The sequence below is a fragment of the Dioscorea cayenensis genome, chromosome 7 (genome assembly GCF_009730915.1).
Source record: "Dioscorea cayenensis subsp. rotundata cultivar TDr96_F1 chromosome 7, TDr96_F1_v2_PseudoChromosome.rev07_lg8_w22 25.fasta, whole genome shotgun sequence".
Taxonomy (NCBI): domain Eukaryota; kingdom Viridiplantae; phylum Streptophyta; class Magnoliopsida; order Dioscoreales; family Dioscoreaceae; genus Dioscorea; species Dioscorea cayenensis.
Window position 1 is genome coordinate 3,706,253 of NC_052477.1, and position 24,605 is coordinate 3,730,857.

A 24,605-nucleotide genomic window follows, 5' to 3' on the forward strand; every position below is an offset into this window, starting at 1 on the left:
ATTTATATGGCCTTGAAGAGGAAAATTTTCCAAATATATAACAAGTTTTTTGGAGTGAGATTAATGACTATTCACATGATATTGGTGAATCACATGATGATACAGAATCTATAAATTGGGCAAGAGATGATTAAGCTGTTGAAACTATGGATATACCTTCACATTTGTTACAAGTCTAATAAAATGAAGAGATAGAAGAAGATTCAGATATTGATGATACTGATTGGGATTTGATGATATTAATGAGTAGAAAAGCTTTTTCATTTCTATCATATATCTAGATTTTGTAAATGTGATGGTTGATATTAAATGATGTTGGGAATTTTTGGTTTTATTATCTTGCATGTCTCCATTTTTATTCTAATGCATATTTAGTTTATTGTGTTCTTTTCCAGCTAATAATATTTGTGATTTTTTTTTTCCAAAATAATTTCATGTGACTAGAGATGAGTTGATAATTTCACATATCTGAAAAATATTTCTTTCTTTTATTGTAGGGATGAGTTTCACGAAGTTCACATAAAGTTCCTTGAGACTAGCTATTTCAAGTGTTATTCGCGATAATTTTATCAGGTATGATTTTGTTCCTGAAAATAATGAATTTAAACTATTAATTTATTTTTATTTAAAATGATTTTGTTCACTAAATTTATTTGTGACAATTTTAAGAGCTACTGTCTTGCATGCAACCAACATTATATGTCATATATTTAGGTTTTGGTATGTTTAAAAGTGCAAAAAAAAAAAATTTAAAGTACTCTTTGACACATTACTTGTTATAGTATATATTTTTTTCATGATTGACTTAATTTTGGCACGTTTGGAAGTGCAGAAAAATCTTGTGAGCAAAAAAATCCTGAATATTGACAATGAAGAAGACATAGAAGTTTGTGAAACCAGGGAATATTGCTTCATATTTGCGGACATAATGTAAGCTCTGTAGAAGTCAAGCTCATATAAATATAGTGCACACACAAGATCATGTGTTAGAGGAAGCTATACAAACAAATCATGATCAAGAACATGAAGTACAAATGGAGCAAGAAATGAGGATTGGGCTTGAGCAACAAGATCTCGATCATATAGATTCTGAAAATCAACAAGAAGTAAATCAAAATTTAACCATGCAAATTGGGGTACCTCCACCAATAGTTGCAACAGTGGCAACTGAGGATGCAATTACAAGCTCAACGGGTTCAATTACTAAATTCAATATATAATCATGTTTTTATATATATAATGCAATTATAATGTTTTTACATATAATGCAGGTCCTTCTACACTGAAAAAGAGAGGTCAAACAACAATGAGAGCAGTTCATGCACGATCTGAGGGAAACCAAAAGCCAATATTTTTGAATAAATTAAATCATCCAATAGGACCAGATGATAAGACTTTGAGTGAGTTCAGTAGTTTCTTAGTAACATTGGTTTGAAATTCAACACTTGAACCCTTTATAGTCACTAATTGGAGCAAAATACCTGTAAAAGAGTCATTATGGGAATATGTTCAGGTTTATAAGAATCTTACTTGTTTGTTATCTAATTTTTTCTTTTCATATTAAACATTTGTCTTGTTGTTTTATAATTTGATTAAATGTAATTGTTTGTGCAGAAAAAATAGATAGTCCCTCAAGAAGGTAAAAAGTGGGTTTTGGCTACTATTGGAGATGATTGGAGAGTATATAAGTGTAGGGTGAAAAAAAGAACATTACTATAAGTACAAGACTGATAACCTTAGAATATTGAATCACCCACAACATATTGGAGAAGATAAATTCAAAGAACTTTTGAACTATTGGAATTCAACAAATGCAAAGGTATAACAATTTTTAGTTTTTAATTGCTTTATAATGTCAAAACTACTTTCTCCAAGCTATGCTAATAGTAATGGAAATCTTTATGTAGAGAATTACCAAAATAAATGCAAATAATTGAAAGAGACAAATCAATATGCATACGGTGGGCAAAAAGAGTTTTACTAGGATAAGAAAACAAATGGTAAGTGTACGTATGTTTTTTTTTTTTAGTATTTTAAATTTGATATTCTAGGAATGTTTTGATTAGCTTGACTACACTTATTATGATTAATATTTTTTTGGTTACCTTGACTATACCTATTATGTTTAGTATCATCAATGAATTCAACTTTGTGGTCTTTTGAAAATATTCGTAATTGTATAGTCTTTTATATTGGTATGATAATTGTTATGTGTGGAGCTACATTTGATTGGATCATATACAAGTCCTTGCTAATGAAAATTATGTTTTTATTTTAAATTGATATTCTAAGAATGTTTTAATTAACTTGATTACACTTATTATGATTAGTATTATTTTGGTTACCTTCACTATACTTATTATGATTAGTATCATCGATGAATTTAAGTTTGTATTCTTTTCAAATTATTTCTATTTGTATTGTCTTTTTTGTTGGTATGATAATTGCTATGTGTGGTGCTACATTTGATTCTTTTTGGATCATATACAAGTCCTTGTTAATGAAAGTTATGTTTTTGTTTTTGCTTTTGCTTTTGTTTTTATTTTTTTGTGGAATTAGAACAGCAAGATGCAAATGAAAACAATGAGGTATCAACTAATACTGCTCTTTTTATTAAAACTCAAAAAAGACAACCGAAGAAGACCTACAAGGAGTCCTTTGACGATACTAGTGACAAGATTATAAGGATTTCCTTTTATTTATATGATTTTATAGTATGATTTTGGAATGTGATATTTTGTCTTACACATGATCCATATAACATCAAAAATAAATTTTTACTAAAGTTTTTGTTCTATTATAGTCTCGAATGCAAGTTGTCCAATCAGAACAAAGCAGTGAAAACTAATTTATTGATGCATTTTTTGTGGTAATGGGAGGGACACGACCTGGTCGTGCTATGTTGTATGGGAGAAGGGTTACACCAGCAGATTTGAAAGGAAAAGAAGTTATTAGTGAATCTTCTGTAAAAGTTTCTCAAAATTTTATTGAAAGCATGATAGAACAGATGAGAGAAGAAATGAGAAAAGAAATGGAAGAACGACTGGCAGATTATAAATCATCTTTGCAATCATCTGTGCAACAACAATTTCTTTTTTATAATGTCACAGCTCCAAGGCTTGGTTCCAGGAATGAACATCAACCAAGATTCTGCATTTAATTTGAATTTTGGTTCCCCAGGAGATGCTAATAGTGCACCAACTCAAGGAATACGTGCACATAATATATCCTCTGCTAGTAGTCATGAACCTTAGGTATACCTTTATAATAATTATTATTTTAGCTAATGTCATTACGTTGGAATATAGTTTTTAGTATCATTTTTTTTAACAAATTTTATTATTATGTTAAGTAATATAAACTGTATGTATCATTTAAGTTTCTTCTTAGTATTTTTACTAACTAATTTTTTATAATTATAGGGACAATGATGTTATACTTTCAGTTGGTTTCATCCCAAAATATTGAAGATGACTTATTTTGTATTAACTTCAAAATTGTTTTGTATTAACTAGTTTTATCATTGAATTCTTATGTTATTAAATATTTTTGTCAATTTTAATGTGATGTTATTGGCTCTAAGTGTTTATTACATTTTAGGATGAAGTTTGATAATGTTATTATTTTATTGAATTGAATTATTAAAATTATTATTTGTAAAATGGTACAAGATTACAAAACCACTACAATGGATTTTATTAGCTGTTGCAGGAGATGTTATAAACCGCTGCAATAGATTAGATGAAACCATTGCAATAATTTGTACAAAACCGTTGCTATAGCTATTCCCAAACCGCTACAACACGTACTACAAAACCACTAAAATAGATATTACAAAACCGCTCTAATATAAATTAGAAAACCGATACAATAGGTATCAACAAACCGCTGCAATAGGTATTGTGAAACCGCTACATTATATAAAATAACTATTTCAAATTAAATTGTTGCAGTATATAAAGCAACCACTACATAATTAAAAACTGATTCAAAAGCCAATGCCAATTGGAACTGTTTAGCCAACGGTGTAAAACCGTTGCAATAGGATGTATTGACCGTTGCAATAACCTATTACAAAGGGAGCAGATGCAGTGCCTGCCAATTAGCTGCAATAGATTTTATGTAGCGGTTTTAAAGCCTTTTGCAGCAGTTTATAACCGCTATATAAGTGCAGTTATGTAGTAGTGCTTGTGAATTTTTTTTTTTGTTTGGAACTTGTGAACTCTTCAACGCTTTAGTCTTGAGGTTATTTGTTAATTCATTTGAAACTTGGTCTTAAATATTTTGAGTTTACATCTTAGATTTGATTTTTTGCATCTTGGTTTTGATTTGGATTTCAAATTGTGGAATCTCTATGTTGATGAATCACAAACTTGGTTTTTACATGATTTTACTTTTGTAAAGCTCCGGCTTTCATGCTTGTGAAGCTTCCTTCACATCTTGACTTGTGAAACTCTTTGAGTCTTTGACTTTTAATGTCTTGAGACTTCTGAGTTCAATTATCAATTCATTTGATTTTTTTTATGTCTTGACTTGTAAAACTCTTTGCATCTTTGACTTATGGTGTCTTGAGATTACTGAGTTCATTTATTGATTCATTTGATTTCTCTTTTCCTTTTTTTTTAGTCTTGACTTGTGAAACTGTATGAGTCTTTGACTTCTGATGTTTTGCGACTTCTGAGTTCAAATTGTCGATTGATTTGATTTTTTTTTATGTCTCAACTTGTGAAACTCTTTATGCCTTGACTTTCTGATGTCTTGAGAGTACTAAGTTTATTTGTCAATTCATTTGATTTCTTTTTTTTTAGTCTTCACTTGTGAAACTCTTTGAATCTTGACTTTTGATGTCTTGAGACTGTTGAATTCAATTGTCATTCATTTGATTTTTTTTTTATATCTTAACACTCCAGTGCTTTGAGGTTTTAACTTACACATCATCGAGATGTGACCTTTTGTGTAATAGCTTCAGCTTGCTTAGTCTTGGATTGGATTTCAAGTTGTAATCATGAGCCTGATTTCTTTTAATTTTGGTATTTGAGGACTTCGGCATTTCATGCTTATGGAGCCCTTATAACTTTGACTTGTGAAACTTTTTAAGCCTTTGATTTCCTTATATCTTAAAACTTTAAAGTTTCATTTGTCATTTCATTTAAAATTACCAATCCATGACTCATTCGCCTTGTCAAGTCATTAACTTGGTTTCTTTGTGATATTTGAATATATTTCTTATCACTTACTTTTTTTTGTTAACTAATGAGTGACCCGTTCTTCCATGTGAGACATTCGCTTCTTTTTCTTTTTTTTCTTCTTTTTTTTTATTTTGTCTTTTCCTGGAGAAAAGCTTTCTTTCAATTCATAAAACATCATTTTTTTTAACTCCAGAGTGTGGCATGTTTTACATTAGACCACATTTTAGATCAACACCTTCAAAGAAGAGTCCTTAATAACCTCCCTGTGAGCATTAAAAAGCAATGGAGAGGTTTTCTTAAAGAAAGCTATCACCATGTATCAGACATCATGGCAAACTTCAAGAGAGTTCTTCAAAGGTCTTCATCAACTATTTCAGCTTATGTGACTGTTAAGAGGCAATGGAAAGACTCTCTCAAGGAGAGCAGTCGCCATGCATTGGACATCACAGCTACCTTCAAGAGGGTCTTTAATAGTCTTCAATAGCCCATTCTGTGACTGTCAAGAGGTAATGGAGAGGCCCACTCAAAGAGAGCTATCACCATGCATTGGACATCACGGTAAACTAAGAAGGATGGTCTTGTGAAATTACCAAAATACCAATTATCTTTATTAAAAACCCTTTTTTCTCCCCTCTTTTGTTTACATTTAAACCCTCTAACTTTTCATCTTTTTTTACATTTTATCAAATTTTGCAAATAAAACTCCAAACTTTCATATTTTCATATTTTTCATGGTTTTTTCAATTAAACCCTCGACTATCATATTTTCACATATTTTCACAATTTTGCATATGTGTCCACAAATATATATGTGTGTGTGTGTGTGTGTGTGTGTGTGTGTGTGTGTGTGTGTGAACCAAGAAAGAGAACTTCAATACAATGCATGGCATGAGTACATGAAGGGCCTGTTTGGTGGACATAATAGGATATGAACGGTTATAATATGAGGACAGAATAAGAGTAGGAAAGGATGTGTGCATGATAAGCTCATATCATATCCTACGTTTCATACACATCGGATAAGCCATTAGATAGTATTTTGTTATTCTATTTTACGTTTGAAGTGGACCAGATAATAACATGATATGATATTAATGGTATATAAATAATATGCAAAATTGTCCTTTATGATATAGTTATGTATCATTTTTTTAAATAGACTTTTTTAGGATTTTTTCCTTAAAGATTTATTTATCGATAGATTTATTAGTTTCAATTAAATTTTTAAAAAATAAATAACCTATAAATAATATCCACAAATATATAAATTACAATATCACCAACTTTCACAAATGATAGTTCATACCTATTTTTTTGGAAGAAAATTATACCCAACATCATCAATATAACAAAATAAATATCAAAATCAATTTGAAAAAAAAACACCCGGAGAAACTAAAAATAAGACATGATAAAAAAGAGATGTAGAAGAAAAACAACTTGGTCAAAAATGAGAACGACGAAGAAACCCTTTAACCAATTCGATGCCAAAAACCCTACTCAAATAGTGAAATCAGTGTCGTATCTCGTTGTTGGCAAGCTTCTAGTCCAAGCATCGGGTTTAAAAGGTCAAAAATAAGAGATACAATAACATCCTAGATGAGGGCGAGAAACCAAATAATAAGGCAAAATTGTAAATTTAATTTTTTATCATATCCTACTTGTTTCCATTCTGACTCTCCCCATATGATTCATTATCATGTTCCTGGCAGGATAAAGTGGACCAATGGGATTAGCCTATTATATCCTATTGGCACACCAAACAAAGGATAGTAGCAAGATATGATAGCTCATCATATCCTATCATTCTTATCATGTTCACCAAACAGGCCCTAAGTATATTAATTTTGGTTTATATTTGCACACTAGCATAACCAATAAGAAGAAATGATGCATATGGGCATAGCATCATAGATGAAGCATGCTTGATTTCTTAAGCAAAAGATGCATGCATACTATAGTTCATCAAAGAAAGGGTCGTGCATGGTATTGCAATGAACCTCCTTGAAGCAATAGCCACTTGACGAACCTCTTAAGCCAGTTCTACGCAATTTAGGTAGACGGAGTAAAAGGAATTAATGAATTAGTGTTTTGTAACTTGCACACCTTATAGGTTGTATCCTTCTCATATTTATATATAAGATAGTGTTACAATTTTATGGCTTACAAGCAATGTTGATATATACCCTACAATTATGTGATATGATTTGGTTTCTTACCAACTATACATGAATGTGATATGATTTAGTTTCTTACCAACTATAGATGGATCCTAATTATCTTAACAGCCCCCTTCAATCACAACTGATGAAGATTGAGATTTCACTTGAATTTCTCTTGTAGCTGTGCCGACAATGGCTTCGTAAAACCATCTGCCACTTGATCTTGTGAAGGGATGAATCGAATGTCAAGAACCTTGCGTGTAACTCAATCTCAGACGAAATGGAAATCCACTTCAATGTGCTTGGTCCTGGCATGGAAGACAGGGTTCGTTGACAAGTAGGTGGCACCAAGATTGTCACACTATAAGCATGCCGTCCGAGATTGAAATACACCAAGTTTACCAAGTAACGACTGTACCCAAACAATCTCCGCCGTAGTATTTGCCAGTGCTTTATATTCTGCTTCTGTACTAGATCGAGAGATTGTTGCTTGCTTGAGCGCACTCCACGAGATCAAGTTAGATCCAAAGAAAACAGCAAAGCCACCTGTAGACCTTCTATCATCAGGACATCCCGCCTAATCAGCGTCGGAAAAGGCACTCACCAAGGTAGAGGAAGACCTGCAAATCTTCATACCAATTGTTGCAATGTGGTTGAGATACCGAAGTATCCGTTTCACCGCTGCCCAATGCACGTTGGTAGGAGAGTAAAGTAATTGACACACCTTGTTAACAGAGTAAGCTATGTCAGCCCGTGTGAGAACAAAGTACTGAAGTGCCCCAATAGTGCTTCTGTATTTGGTGGCCTTCTCAGGACCTAACGGATCCCCAATAGTAACAGAGAGCTTTTCAGTGTTGGACATGGGAGTAGTAGCACCTTTGCATGTCGTCATGCCAACCCGACGTAGAAGATCTGTAACATATTTACACTGAGAGAGAATAATGTCATCATCCAGTTTCTTCACCTTAATTCCGAGAAAGAAGTGTAACTCACCAAGATCCTTTAAGGCAAACTCATTTTGTAAATTTCGTAAAAGAGTATAAACCGCCAATAAGGAAGAGCCTGTGACAATAATGTCATCAACATAAATGAGAACATAGACAATAGTCTCACCATTGTTATAAATAAATAAGGAAGTGTCAGCGCGAGACTACATAAACCTAAGTTCATATACCTTTGAGCTCAGTCTAGCATACCAAGCTCGTGGTGCCTATTTTAAACCACACAGAGCCTTATGCAGCTTGCACACAAGATGCGGTTGCCGTGAGTCTGTGTACCCATGAGGCTGACACATAAAAACTTCCTCTTCCAGAATACTATGCAAAAATGCGTTCTGAACATCCAATTACCGCAAGTCCCAACCACGTGATACAGCAATGGAGAGAACCAAGCGAATTGTTGCAGGTTTAACCACTGGGCTGAAGGTATCCTCATAATCAATACCATAACACTGTCGAAATCCTTTTGTGACTAGACGAGCTTTGTATCTGTCGATGCTGCCATCCACCTTGTGCTTAACCTTGTAAACCCACTTGTAGTCTATGATGTTTTGACCACGAGTGGGATGAACAAGACTCTAGCTACCATTATGGTGAAGTGCTTCAAATTCTTGGTCCATAGCATGCTTCCAATTCGGATTTGCCAGTGTCATATCAAGCAACTCCGGTTCACGGGTGGCACTATACCTATAACGAATAGTGCCATCTGTGAATGTACGAGGCACCCGAATGTTGTCACGGAGACGTGTCGTAATGTGGTGAGTGCACCCATGTGGGACAGGTAGCACAGCATGAGACGCAGATGCTTCAGGAGCGCTCGACGCTGCACTAGCCCCCGACCCGGCAAGCACTACGGCTTCCGTCCCACAAGACAGTCTCGTGCGAATAGGAGCGGACGGGGTCAAGCCCAGCCCAGTCATTTCATCTAGCACGCCCAGAGGCACCGCGGGTCCGCGGCTATAGTGTCATGCATGCCTACCTCACCATGCGCAAGGACAACCTGTGGCTGCACAAAAACACTAGGTTGTACAACAAAATGAGCATTAGTAGGTTCATTAGTTGCATGACCATGATCAATACCCGGAACAATTAGAAAAAGAACAGTTTCTGACAGGATGCGAGGACCATTCATGCACAAAGAGGTGGCAAAGGAAAATACTCCCTCATCGAAAACAACATCGCGGGAGATGTACATACGACCAGATGTTGGATCAAGACACTTATAGCCCTTATATTGAGTACTATGGCCAAGAAATACACATCGACGAGAACGAAACTGAAGTTTGCGAACATTATAGGCTTGAAGATGAGGCCAACACGCACACCCAAAAACCTTTAAGGAGGAATAATCAGGTTTGATGTTGAATAATTTTTCTAGTAGAGTGGAATTGTGTATAACTTTATTTGGTAGCCGATTGATGAGGTAATTGGTAGTGCTAAAGGCTTCATCCCAAAACTTGAGGGGAACACCCGAAAGGGCAAGAAGAGCTACACCAGTTTCGACAATGTGTCGATGCTTTCATTCGGTTGCACTGTTTTGTTTAGGTGTGTGAGGGCAAGAAACAAGATGAGCAATGGCAACTTGATTAAAAACTGAATGTAATTTGTGATACTCACCCCACCCACAATTTGTATGCAAAGAATCTTCCTATCAAGTTGTTTTTCAACAAGAGTTTGAAAATGAACAAATGTGCGAAAATCATCAGCCTTATTTTTAAGAGGAAATACCTAAACAAACTTGTCGAAATTATCAAGAAAACTCACATAATATTTAAAACCCCCAGCAGAAGTAAGTGTAGGACCCCTTACATTAGAATAGACAAGTTCTAATGGAGACAACGAATGTTCATACAAAGTAGTGTAAGGTAACTGATGACTTTTAGCTTGTTGACATAAATCACAGACCGACACATTATTGGAAATATTAGAACATGGAAGATTATTTAAACTAAGAACACGATGAACTATTAAAAGCGATGGATGGCCAAAACAATTATGCCATCTTTCAACGGAATAGGCATGCTTGGAAGACGTAGATGGTAAACTCGATAGGAGGGGATAGAGGCCACCCCTACATTCCCCGCGAAGAAGCGTTCTCTTCGTTTCCCGATCCCTAATAAGAACATGGTCAGGATGATATTCAAGAAAGACATTGTTATCAGAGGTTAAACGGTGTACGGAAACAAGATTTTTCTTGGCATTAGGAACATAAAGAATATGTTTAAAGGATAAAGCTTGATCCGGGGTATTAATCGAGGAATGACCAATATGAATAATAAACATACCTGCACCATTTGCAGTGTGCACCTGATCATGACCATGATATTTGTCACAGATTGTCAGCTTATCGAGCTCGCCAGTGATGTGGTCGGTGGCGCCTGTGTCGGTGTACCAATTGGTATCGGTGTTGTAGGGGATGGTGTTGATGTAGTTAGCCACATGATCATCCTCTTCCTAGTAGGAGTGATTCAAGCGATGACGACACTTCAACGCACTGTGTCCCACCTCACCACACACCTGACATGTAGGCCTTGAGCTACCGCCGCCCTTCTTGTTCTAGCCCTGGAGTAGTCACAGTGTTCGCGGCTCTTTTGTAGTGGTCCACGACCGCTACTGCCGCAACCGCCACCTTGGCCGCCACCAAAATGGCCTCCCCCGAAACCACCACCATGGCCGCTGCCTTGATAGCCTTGCGAAGCGAGATTGACAGTCAAACCAATTTGGAGAGCTTGATTCTGTTACTCCAGGCGAGTCTCATATAAGAGAAAATAGGCATAGAACTCGGACAGACCGATCGAGTCAGACTTGGTTGTGACAGACGAAACCAGCAAGTTGTACTCAGCTTTGAGATGCGCCATGATGTAGCCGATCAGATCATCATCGCTCATTGGATGGCCGGTAGACGCCATCTGATCCGCAAGCAATTTCATGCGGTTGAAGTACTCCATCACGCTCAGATCATTCTTGCGCGTCATGGAGAGTTGCATCCGGATTTTCATGATCCGGGCCTAGGATTGTGATGCAAACATGCATTCGAGGGCAGCCCACACCTCTGCTGTGGATGTCAAGCCAACGACTTGCGACAGCACCGCCGGTTCGAGCGACACGAGAAGTGCGCCGAGTACTTGCTGATCTCTGAGAAGCCAGACATTATACTCTGGGTTGGGGGTGACCTTCTCAACTATCTTGTTGTCAATCGTCTCAGTTACCTTGATGGTTGTTAGCGGCATGACCTCCGATCCATCCACGAAACCAAGAAGTTGATAACCTCGAAGGATAGGCATCTGCTGCGTCTTCCATAGCAGGTAATTCTCCATTATGAGTTTCACATTGATGAAGTTGGTGAGACCAAGAGATAACGCCGCTGCATCGGCCGAAGAAGCACCAGAATTCATTGGATAATTTGTGGAAGAGAACCTCTCTGATACCATAAAAGGAATTAATGAATTAGGGTTTTGTAACTTGCATACCTTACAGGTTGCATCCTTCTCATATTTATATATAAGATAGTTTTACAATTTTATGGCTTACAATCAACGTTGATACATATTCTACAATTATGTGATATGATTTGGTTTCTTACCAACTATACATGAATGTGATATAATTTGGTTTCTTACCAACTATACATGCATCCTAATTATCTTAACATGGAGAACGTTGACTTCTTGGGCTCTGCCAGGGTGGTGACGGCGGCAAAAGCCATATATCATCACCACCACACTATCCTTTTTCTCATCCTTAGCTATCTCTCACCCCTTTTTTTTGTGATGGCGTTCAGAGAAAGAAAACACATATAGGAGTGCATACTTGCATGCAATATAAGAAGGGCATGCTTGCTTGCTTGCTTTGAAAAAAGTTGCTTCAAGAAAAACATGCATGCATATATATTCAAGGGACGCGTGTGGTATTACATTGAACATGCATTATATAGATATCATATATAAGTGGAACCCAACGCGTATCATGGTATCAGTATTGTTTTTTATCACGTAGGAAGCTGGTTTTCTTTTTTTCTTTTTATACCTCTTTCATTATTGTTATATATATTCCATGAATATTATACCTTGTTGTTGAACTTCGGCTGAGCAACCTTACACCTCATCATCATCCGTCCAGCCGTCCTCCAACAATCTTTTTCCTGCTCTTCTTCTTCTTCATTGGATGGCTCTGGTGAACTTACACTTGGAGATGATGAGAGTGGTAATGTTTGGCGGCCAGCCCAATTTTGACAGCAAGCTTGTATACCGCCCACAATATTGACAACAAGGATTGCATGCAAGCTTCAGAGACTCTCATCAAAAGCCACACTAAGTTGGTAATGGTGTGGGGGCATTCAATGCAGACTAGCCTTCCGAAATGACGGCCTTGTTCGAGTGGATCAAGGCTTACTTCAGGGAGTACCCCGACGAGTTGCGGCACCACATCGAAGCTGACAATAAGGCTGCACCCTTGCTTGTGCGTGCATATGGTTTTCAAGAAGCCAAGGCCAGAGAATATGTCATTGGGAAAGCGTCGATCTTTTTCTCACAAGACCGACGAGAAGGTTGAGACAGGAGACAACCTTAGAAAAGAAGCCCGGCTACCCCATTAACGTTTTGATGATCAACCTTATGTGGTTGATCTTAGTCTCGATGGTGCCCCCATTGAGCATGTCAGCGACGAGGGAGGTCTTGGTCGGCTGCATAATGTTGTATTTGGAATCAGAATCGAGGAAGAGGTTTACCAAAATGGAGATCACCTCCGTGTTGATGGCATGGAAAGTTAGTGGATTGAGAAGAGTTGACGATGGTTTTCTTCGTGGGAGAGTTGGCAACGCCGAGACATTGGAACTTCTTCAGCGCCTACACACGAGGTTGGGCGTTGTCCTTGAATGACTGAAGAAACCCACCAACGCCGCTCTGGACATTCTCCGACCATTTCTTGATCTAGAGGTACCGCTAACATTGACAGCCATTGGAAGATATTCAATTGCACATACGTCTATCCAGTGTGCCACGCAACCAGCCCCTGCCTCAGCTCGAGGAAAGGTTGCTAATGAAGACGGTGGATGTGATTGTAGCTCCTTGCTGTTTTTTTCCATGGTGGCATTAAGAGAGAAAGTAAGAGAGGGGGAGGGAATGAGCAGCATGCATGCTTGCCTATGTGCATCATCTCCCCAAAAAGAAAATAATGCCATGGGCGGTTCCCACCCTCTAAGAGATGTCTTTCCATCGGTGGAGAATCCTCACGACTTATCCTGCTTTTTTTAAAAATTCAAATTTTTATTTATCCATGATCTTGCCAAAACATTCAAAACAAATCTCCATATTTGCTGCAGATTTCCAAGATTTTAAAATTTTGAATTATTATTATTATTATTTAAATCCAAACATTAATAATCTTATTTAAACAGGGATTATTATCCAAAAATAAAAATTAAATTTTATTTAAAGTCATATTTAACTCTTTTTAATCTGAGTAGGGATAGAATCGAAATTTTATTCAAATTAAAATCCTTATTTTTTATATATAAACAATCCTAAAAAAATTCTTCTAAATACTTTACTTAATATTCACATTTTATTATTATATTTATCTATTTTTAAAAAAATTTATCTCTGAATCAACCCAATTACAAACTCAAAAAATTTTTAGCAACCCTTCATGGAAGAACATTAAAAGATTTTAGTTTTTGCTTTTTTTATAGTCATATGATTCGGCTAAAGCTCGCGAGGCAAGGGCAATATAAATCGACAAGGACAAAAAATTAATATTTTATGATATGTAATAATGTATAATTGTGAATATCTTATTAATTTTGAGAATGATAAAAATTCAAAGCTAAGATATAATCTAATGATGCATCATTCAAATGATTTTCTATTTCCAAACCTTATTTTGCATCTCAAATTTATAATAAAAACAAAAAATTAATAATTACAAAAAGAATGATCCAAGACAAAGCATGTGATGGCAACTCCCTCCGTACCATATTCTTTGATGTTTATCCAATTCCAATTTACAAGTAATAAATGTATTTTTTTTATTAGTAATTTAAACTGTTATATTTATTCATTAGAAGTTTATTGCTCTTTCACCAAACTATTCAAATTTTTCTCACTGAATTTGGATTGGAATAAATATGTAATAAATATACTTAATTTGGATTTATTTCTCAAACTTTTAGGTAGAAAAATTAAATGGTCAAGAATATATATTCACTCGCATATAGTTATAATCATTTTAATATATAGACATATATATAATAATTTTTATAATACAAGTATTGAAAAATATTATATGAATCTTGCTATTTATAAAAGATTAAATCTATATATAAACCAAGTAAAAATCAAACAATATGAAATCATAATTGCGTAAAAATATCAAATCCAGATTTTTAAAAAAAATTGAAGAATTTGCAATAACCTTAGAAAAAAATAGATTTCTTCCCACCTTAATCTCATTAAACAATTGACATAATTAAAAAAAATTATTATTGTTATTTTTAACAAAACAAGCTACTTTAATTTTTTTAAGTAAAAATATAAACATCATATATATAGAAGACTTATTGTCTCTAGATTAAGAGATCATGACTATTAAAAGTTTTTATACTCATTGAAAGTAAATATCTTCTTATATAAAATTTAAAATTATTTTTAACGGTATATATATCTCATTATATAAAATTCAAAATTGATTTTTAACGGAACATACAGAATTGTTCTAAAAGCAAGTTTCTTGAAAATATTTTTTTAAAAAATTACACGAATCTCAAGGCAAAATGGACGGTAGAGATAAAGTCTAAAGCAAGAAGTGCTGTTTGCAGACAAGTAGCGACGGATGGGACCCATTCTGTTCTAAGACAAGAGGGAGGAACGAGCGCGAAGTGATCTTAGAGTGCCACGTGTCGGACATCCAGGGGCCACTCCTTGTCCTCCGATGCAGTCGGCTGTCCTTGCGCGAAGCCTCTCGGGCAAACCAAAGGCCCTCTTCCTCCGTCTCCGTTGCCTTCTTGGATCCCTAACCTCCATGGATTCCACTCCTCCTTGGATCCCTAGCTTGGCTCTCGTACCAGAGAGTAAGAGTGAGAAAAAAGGAAGCATTTTGAGATGTTTGTGAAGATCTATGGGTTTCTATTGTGAATGATTTGGTTTGTTTTGGTTTTTGTTGAGTTTTGTGAGTGTATCTAATGGAGGAGCTTGTTAAGGTTGCTTCTTTGCCAAGGTATGGATGTTTGATCAAATTCTCTGTTTTTTTTTTGTGTGGCTTTTTCTTTGCTTTGATTAATATTCTTGTTTTGTAAAAGTTGGTGGTTTGGAGAATTTTTGTGTGGTTTCTGGTTTGCTCTGGATTTTTTTTTTTTCTCTGTTTATTGTTTGTTTTCTTTGTTTTTGTTTTTGTTTTGGTTGTAGGGGATTGGAAAGGTCTGAGCTTTGGCATTGTGTGTTCTCTGTGTGTGCATGTATGTGTGTCTGTGTGTGTTTCTCTTTAAATTGTTTTTTTGGTAAAAAGGAAATGTGTTTTCGTTGTTATTTCTTCTTCTTCTTCTTCTTCTTCTTCTTCTTCTACTTTGTTGTTGTTGCTCTGGTTGCAGGGGATTGGGAAGGTCTGGGCTTTGGCATTGGGTTCTGTTCTCTTTTTTGAACCTCTCTTTGTCTTCTTTCTTATGGCTTTGGGTTAGGGCCAAAAGGAAAAGTATTTTGATTGATATTTTTTCTTTGAATCTTGAAAAAAGTGAAGGATTTGAAGACTACTTTTTGTCATCTGGAAGATAAAATATTGTCTAAAATAATGTCAATCGAATACAAGACTTGAATACTGGAATTTATGTTAATTTGATTAGCGTGCTTAGTTTGTCAGAAAGGTGGCAGTAATAGTAGTAAGTAGCTTTATGAGCTGCAGGATTTGCCTCCTTGATTTAGTATTATTGTAGTAATACTGGATTATTTGATGCTATGTAGGACTTCAAACATTTGTTTGCATGCTTGGTGTTAAGTGTAGGACTTTACCTTTTCCTTTTACTGCTGAAAAAACATAAGTCCAATTCTTGCATTCTAGATCATGTAATAGGTGTTAGCAAGGACCACACCTTGAGATTGATTGCCTTTAGATTTCTATGGAGGATAATTTTGATGCTATGTAGGGCTTCAAACATTTGTTTGCATGCTTGGTGGTGTGTAGAACTTTAGCTTTTCCTTTTGCTGCTGAAAAAACATAAGTCCAATTCTTGCATTCTAGATCATGTAATTGGTGTTAGCATGGACCACACCTTGAGATTAATTGCCTTTAGATTTCTATGGAGGATAATTTTGATGCTATGTGGGGCTTCAAACATTTGTTTGCACGCGTGGTGTTATATGTAGGACATAACCTTTTTCTTTTACTGCTGAAAAAACAAAGTCCAATCCTTGCCTTCAAGATCATATAGTAGTTGTTAACAAGGACCACAGCTTGAGATAAATTGCCTTTAGACTTCTCTGTTAAAAGATCAACCAAATTATCAGTTTAGTCAATGTTAAGCCTTTCGAATGAGATAAATTGCCTTTAGACTTCTATGTTGAAAAGATTATCCAATATCAGTTTAGTCAATGTTGAACCTTTCGAACACGTAAGTATCACTGTTGAATGAAAATGATGTTATCATTAAATATCCAAGCTTTATCTTCGGCTTATACCTTCATTTTTGTCTTGTATTAGTATATCAAAATATCATTTTTCTCTTAAACTTCCAACTCTATCTATACATTCTTTTTAAATGTAACTTCAGCTTTGAGAATGTTGGATCTAATAATTCTGATAATAATATCCTTGCGTGCTTTTGTTGTTGTTCAAACTGATCATTACAATTTTAGTTTGTTGTCTGTACCATTAAAAAATGTTTTATTTGATTTGTGTGTATTGTCAGGGAGAAGTTCTTCCCCATTTACAGGAAAAAATCTGTGGCTCTTTCTGCTTCTGCTCAAGGTAATTCCTTATCTCACCTCTTCATCTTTTACATCTTGTTCGTCAATTTCTTTTCACAGTTTACTATTTTGATTTATAGACTTGAGGTCCTTGGAGAGCAACAAGGAGACAAGAGAAGCCATCGAAGACTTATCTCCCAGAGGAGTCCTTGGAGATAGCTTTCAACTTTCTGACTCATGCTCATCGAAGGCCAGCACATCTTCTTGTGAACAGCAATCAGTTCAAAGTGTTTCTTCACCTTGGCGGGGATTGTTTCGCATTTGGAAACCTAAATCAATGAGAAGGTTTTCTACTTTCTCTCATGTCGGAGTTCCAAGAATACCAAGAGGAAGGAGTAACAGAGAAAGTCAGGTGTCTGGTGCTGATCCTAATATTGATGCCACTTTTTGTCTTTTCAAGCCTTCTTGGAAGAGCTTCAAGCTTTCAGAACTTCAATCTGCAACCAATAACTTCAGTGCCAGTAAATTTGATTTTTATCTTAATCTACCTTTCAACTGTACTTTTACCTTTATGATTATGATTCTAACAATCTCGTGGGATGTTCAGGTCTGCACAAATTTTCTTTTACAAGAGAGATCCCTTAATTGAACTTTTATTAGTTAAAATATGGATTTGTTTACAATAAACCCATAACATGCCATTGCTATTTCATGTGTTTTGATTATGTACCCTTTGTATGTTGTACATCAAATTGATTACCTCATTGAAAACTCCATACTGTGCTCTCGTGTCATCATACTCATAGTTTTAACTGTTTAAGTTTCTTTGCAGACAATATCATAGGCAAAGGTGGCTATGCTGAAGTTTATAAGGGGTGTTTAGAGAATGGGCAGCTCGTAGCTGTTAAGAAGCTAACTCGAGGAACTGTCGATGAAAGAACCGGCTACTTCTTGTCTGAATTGGGCATCATAGTTCATGTAAATCATCCAAATACAGCTAAGTTGGTTGGATTTTCAATTGAAGGAGGTGTGCATCTTGTTTTTCAGTTGTCTGCCCGTGGGAGCTTAGCTTCTGTTCTTCATGGTAACACATTTTTTGTTTTTTGAATTATTCATCTTGCTTGATGAGACTTTGAGTTATTTTTTTATATATATGAAGGTTCAAAGAAAAAATTGGATTGGAGCGTTAGATACAAGGTGGCTGTTGGAACAGCTGAGGGTCTCGAGTATTTGCATGTCAGGTGCCAAAGGCGCATCATCCATCGAGACATCAAAGCTGCAAATATATTACTAACGGAAGATTTTGAACCTCAGGTATGAATTTGAATTTGGGATTTTGGATTTTTTTAATTAAAAAAATACAAGAAACACCCACCCTGATGTCATTTCATAATTTTCCATATAGTATAACCACTGAAAAACAATTGTCATCAGTAACAGACTGCTCAACATATTTACTATATTGTTTTGCTTCATATATTCCTCTGTATGGTAAAGTTAATTTTAAGAATTCCTGAAATCTTGAATTCGATCGGATATGAGTACCTTGTTTTCTTAAATCTTTTTGAAGGTACAATTCTGCACAAAGTGAGATGGTTGAATATTCATGCAAAGCAGGGAATCAATTCTCTTGTCAATGAGAAACTATGTGTTTGTTTCATTAACATGATTAAATGATACATGTTAGGAGTCGAAATATTTATTTACGGATTTTCTCTAAAGAAGCATGTTCCTTTGTTCGATTATCACGTAATGGTCGTGGTTTTAGCATCCTTAATTGAAAATTATTCGATTATGATTCAGATATCTGACTTTGGACTTGCCAAGTGGTTGCCTGATAAGATGACTCATCACACAGTTTCAAGTTTTGAAGGAACTTTCGGGTTTGTACCTTGAAAACTCAATCGGTTACCAGTTCATTTGCTATGCTTCTGAACCTTATCTTTTTTACCTCCTCACAAAGATACCTTGCTCCTGAATATCTCATGCACGGCATAGTCGACGAGAAGACAGATGTTTATGCTTTCGGAGTATTATTGCTTGAGCTCATAACCGGGCGAAAAGCAGTGGATTCATCACAGAAGAGTCTGGTGATGTGGGTAAGTCTTTAATCATTGAATGCATACCACATTTATCGTCTCTACAAAGAAAAACCAACATCCAATCATTTTTCGTATTCAGGCTAAGCCTTTACTTGAAACAAACAACATGAAAGAGCTCGTCGATCCTTCACTTGACAATGCCTATAATATCAGTCAACTAACTCGAACAATAAGAACAGCTGCCCTGTGCATTGAACAATCATCGATAATGCGGCCACGCATGTGCCAGGCATATATCCGATCCCGTCTCACTTTACTATATACATAAAAGAGCGAAAACGATCATTTTTTGTTCTCGTTTGCAGGTTATAAAGGTATTGAGGGGCGATGATGGGAGATCGCAGTCTCTAAATGCACGAAAAAAACCACTTCTTCACAGGACATTTTCAGAAGAACATTTTGAAATCGAAGAGTATGATGCAACAAGGTATCTGAATGATATGAAGCAACATAAGCAACTTGCTCTGAACTTCTGAAAATCTTGAGAATTTTTCGTATTTTTGATGAAACTAGCTTGGTAAGTTATACTGCATTTGTAAATAATAGTCCATGTTTTGAATCACAGATGATGAAATGAAAAGGGGTTGCTTTTTGTTGGAATATGTTTGACATTTAGATATATTTGATCGTTTTATATTTAATAGTATTCTTATTTAGGAATAATAGTAACTGAAAATCACATGAAAATTTAGCAAATGTTGGAATAGGGTATTTAGTTCATAGAATCTTTGCAATCTATATGTTTTCTATAAGCATTAACTGAAATTGCTATCAAATGGTAAAGAAAACAACAACAAAAAAATATGAAAATGGCCAAAATAATAATAATAATAATAATAATAATAATAATAATAATAAATAGTGAAATATGAAGCAATTGAATAGGAAACAAGAGGCCCGTGTTGATCAATTTCTAGCCTTGGTTCAGGACCCCTAGTTTGTACACATTTGTCAAAAACAAAAGACGTAATTTTTTTTTAAAATTTTAATTAAATTAAAAATATAATGGATTAAAAAATAAAGTTTTTTAAATATGATGATTGGTAGAGTATAAAAAAAAGGAATGGTTTAAGTAAATTGAAATTTGTGAAGTAGCTAATAGTTATTTGGATGAGAGTTAGCAAACAATCTTGTTTTTATGAGATTTAATTAATTAAATAGATATGTGATTTTTAAAAAAGTTATTAATATTAATAAATTCTATTCAATGATTAAAAAAGTACAATTTTAAATTTAAAAATTTATTTATTATGGTTATTCTTAATTTTATTAAAATTTCATCAATTTAATATTTCATTCTGAAATGCACACTCAAAACAACCAAATTTTAAACACAATTGTCTGTTTCTATTTATCCATTTTTAACATTTATTTCCACTCTACTCCTGTATGCATACATACATACAACTAAAAATACATATATTTAAAAGCTTTAATCATCTGTTACGCATCTAAGTAACAAGACGTGAAAATGTAAACAAAAAAAAAAACCACTTAGATAAATCCAATCTCAAAATAATATTTAAAAGTTCCATTATAAAAAATAAAGAAAGGCCTTACTATTCATAAATTTTTATTATATTGTTTTAATAAATAATATATGGAAATATATATATATATATATAATCCAAAAAAATATTTAACTCAATTTTTTAATGTATATATATATATATATATTCATTTTATAAAAAAAATGTATCCATATATTTATTGGAAAAAAAAATTACTATATATAGTGAATCTTTTCAGAACAATTTATGACATTTCAGAACAATTTATGACATTCATTATTAAAAAAGAAAACTACAAGTGGAACTTTTTTCATCAGTAAGGACTGGTTTTTTAAGAAGAAAAAAAAATCCAAAAAAAGAAATTAATAATTTTAGTAACAAATCCTCTTTACCAAAACAGAATTAAATAATAATAATAATAATAATAATAATAATAATAATAATAATAATAATAATAATAATAACCGCATCAATTGCACAAAAATAGAGAATAAACGTTACTAAATTGTTCTCAAATTAATTACAAAATATTCGAATGTATTAAAAGCCATATATATATGAAATTTATTACAGAATTATTTCTCAAGTTATGAGCATTGATTGACTTTGCAGTTTTAGAGCCCTGATCTCTATATAAATATTGGGTCTTTTCTTTCTTTTCATTCACACACAAATTGCACCTTTTTTTTAGTATTATTTTTTATTTGAAGGGAAAAAAATGTCTCAGTGTGATCCATGCAGTGGAACAATTGATTGTGGTGGTAAGCTTTCTCTATAAATTTTCTCTCTGTTTTTGGAAAAAAATAATGCATTATATTGATTGTTTGATAAGTTTTGTCTATCTCAATTAATTGATCTTTGAATATTCAATTGTGTTAATGTTTCAATTATTTAGTCAATGACATGAATGTGCTATTTAAATATATTGTTACATGTTAAATAACTAAAATTTGTGCATGTATAGGTTTAAAAATTTTTAATGATAATTGAATTAGTATTTTTGAATTTTCAAAATAAATCATGTTAATGTTTCAAATATTTACGTGCCTTTATTTATTTATTTATTTATTTACATATATGTCTTTTCTACCGCATATGCTATTTAAATATATTATTGCATGTAAATAATAAAAAATTTTCGCGTAAGATTACTAAATTACTTTTTATATATATACCCAAAAATATAAGTTTATGTTATATGTTATATTTAAATAAAATAAATATTTTAATATATTTTAATGATGTATATTGTGCAGCATTTTGTTTTACCGCGGTGTATATAGATGATATTTTATTGATTATATACACTATATACAAAAAAAAAACTCCTTGTTTAAATCTTAAGATACTTGTTATTACCCTTTTGTTTTTCAAGAACAACATACGTTTTTCATTCAAAAATGCAAACCATTTGATTATTATTATTATTATTATTAACCACCTTCTCTCTAAATTAGAGATTTAAGGTTTGATAACCTCCCACATTTATCAAATCTCTGTATGTATATGTATATAAATGTGTTTATATATATATATATGAGAAAAAATAATCTAGGTACGTCTCTACATAACTGTTCTCTAGGGATCCAAGAATTGTTTGTTTATATAAATACTGTATATTTTTAATTATTCATATATACTGTGCGACATAGTTGAACGTGTTTTGATACTATTTATTATGATCGTAATCGTCAAATTACCATCCGACAACTTTTATAAATATTCCTAAATTTTAAATCTATGCCTATCTAAATTACCCATTATATTTAAACAAAACTTAAGATGTGTTTTTTCCATTGAAAATTATTATAGGGAAAGTGGCATGGCCGGAGTTGCTAGGACAGACAGGAAAAGTGGCAAAGGAGACAATAGAGAGAGAAAGGCCTGATTTGCTTGTGTACTATCTCTTTTGTGGTCAAGTTAGGATTCTTGATTGCTGCTGCAACAGGGTTTGGCTTGAAGTCAACCCCAAGGGCACTAATGATTTGGATAATGGCATTGTTTGGAAAGTCCCCAAAGTTGGTTAAAATTATATTAAAATCCTCATTAAATAAAGAGATTGATAATAATATCTCTTTTTATTATAAATAAAATCAAAATCTTTCTTCTTCTATTATAAGTCGTTGTTATTATTATAGTGTTTATATAAAAAATTTTCATTCCTAATCTCATTAGGAATTTGACATTCTACTTCGAATTAAAATCAAACAAAAAAAGGAGGATAAATAAAAAGAGTGATGATGAATTATATTCTCCTACTTCCAATAGGAAAAAAAAAGGAGATAAGGGGCATTATCCTATTCCAAATAAAAGTAGTGGTGTAAATGAAAAAATAATAATGATATAAAGGAAAAGAAGAGGAAAGAGAATATATATATATATATATATTTGAAGATATATATATATATATATATATTCGTTTGAAATTAAATATATTTGAAGATATATATGCATATATATATTCGTTTGAAATTTCAAATATATATATATATATATATATTTAAAAAAAATATATGAATAATAATAAAAAAGGGGAGGGAAATTCAAAAAATAAATAAATAAATAAATAAAAGAAGAGAGATTATGGATAGGGATGGGAATTTTTGAATTCAAAATTTTTTTTTAAAAAAAAAATCTTACCCGGGAGTTGGAGATTCTTCGGGGTGTTGAGGATTTTTGGGGAGGCGAAGAAAAGAGAGATAGACAAAAGAAGGAAGGACAGAAGAAAATAAAAAAAAAGGGGAGACTAAAAAAAAAGCAGAGAGATTTTTGAGAAGAAAAGTGAGAAATTAAAACAAGAAGAGATTGAAAAAGCAGAAGGAGAAAGAAGGGGAGAAGACAAGGAGATCGAAGAAGGTTGATCAAGAGGTATTACGTTTTTTTAAAAAAAAATATACAAGGAAAATACACAGCAGCAATGAATGTTATCTTTGTATGATGTGCATGATGCATCCATGCTTTCATATGAACTGGGCCCCACTTTTTTTTTAAAAAAAAAAAGAGTTTTATATGCATTCTTTTCAAATCCATGCACGTGAAGGGTACCATTTTCATAGCATGCTGCCTTTTTTTATTATTATTATTTATTTGGGCATGCAATGAAGACACATTCCTGGTGTCTCTTTCTTTCTTTCACATTCATGCTCTCTCTCAAAATATATATATATATATATATATATGATTTCTTTTCATGCATTTAATGGGAAAATACATGCACGTGCATGCATTAGAGGAATTTCTTTTCTCTCTTCTTCGTGTTTCTCTCTCTCTCTCTCTCTCTCTTCGATTCTTCAAGCTCAAGCTCTAGTGGAGGCGGAGCCCATCCCCTCCTCGCCGACCATCTCCTCCGTCTCCTCCTCCGATCTCGACACCGAGTCCACGGGCTCCTTCTTCCCCGATCGGAGCACCTCTCTCGGCACTCTTATGGGCGTGTCCTTTCCCGAACCTCCCGCCCGTCTCCCTTCTCGTCGGGTCCCAACCGGCGACGCCGCTAGGCGAGCTGCCCCTCCTCCAGCCCCCATCAACACCGTCTTCGACGCCAAGCGATTGGTTTTCAAGTGTTTAAATGATGCTTCTGTTCAGAAGTGATATCCAGTTCCATTCACTCAAAATTATCCCTGGATCTAATGACGAGCCCATGGTTGTTGTGCAATACAAGGATGAGGATAAGCAGTCTGCAACTGAGAAGATCTCCTCTATGGTCTTCATTAAAATGAGAGAAAGTGCTGGGACACTCATCTTGGCGGTGAAGA

General features: G+C 33.9%; 1 protein-coding gene across 1 annotated transcript; it reads left to right on the forward strand.

Moving 5' to 3' along the window:
* The first annotated feature begins 15,286 nt into the window (after positions 1 to 15,286).
* On the forward strand, positions 15,287 to 19,944 carry LOC120264293 (receptor-like cytosolic serine/threonine-protein kinase RBK2). Its single transcript, XM_039272093.1, has 9 exons — positions 15,287 to 15,561; positions 17,243 to 17,301; positions 17,381 to 17,761; positions 18,073 to 18,324; positions 18,400 to 18,554; positions 19,044 to 19,123; positions 19,204 to 19,339; positions 19,422 to 19,571; positions 19,648 to 19,944. The coding sequence occupies exons 1-9, from the start codon at positions 15,527 to 15,529 to the stop codon at positions 19,816 to 19,818; spliced, it is 1,419 nt and encodes a 472-aa protein (XP_039128027.1). The 5' UTR covers positions 15,287 to 15,526; the 3' UTR covers positions 19,819 to 19,944.
* The last annotated feature ends 4,661 nt before the right edge of the window (positions 19,945 to 24,605 follow it).

Coding starts and splice junctions, on each gene's coding strand:
- LOC120264293 (XM_039272093.1), top strand. CDS start 15,527: ATGGAGGAGCTTGTTAAGGTTGCTTCTTTGCCAAG. Junction 17,762..18,072: donor AACCAATAACTTCAGTGCCA/GTAAATTTGATT, acceptor GTTTCTTTGCAG/ACAATATCATAGGCAAAGGT. Junction 18,555..19,043: donor CGGAAGATTTTGAACCTCAG/GTATGAATTTGA, acceptor ATTATGATTCAG/ATATCTGACTTTGGACTTGC.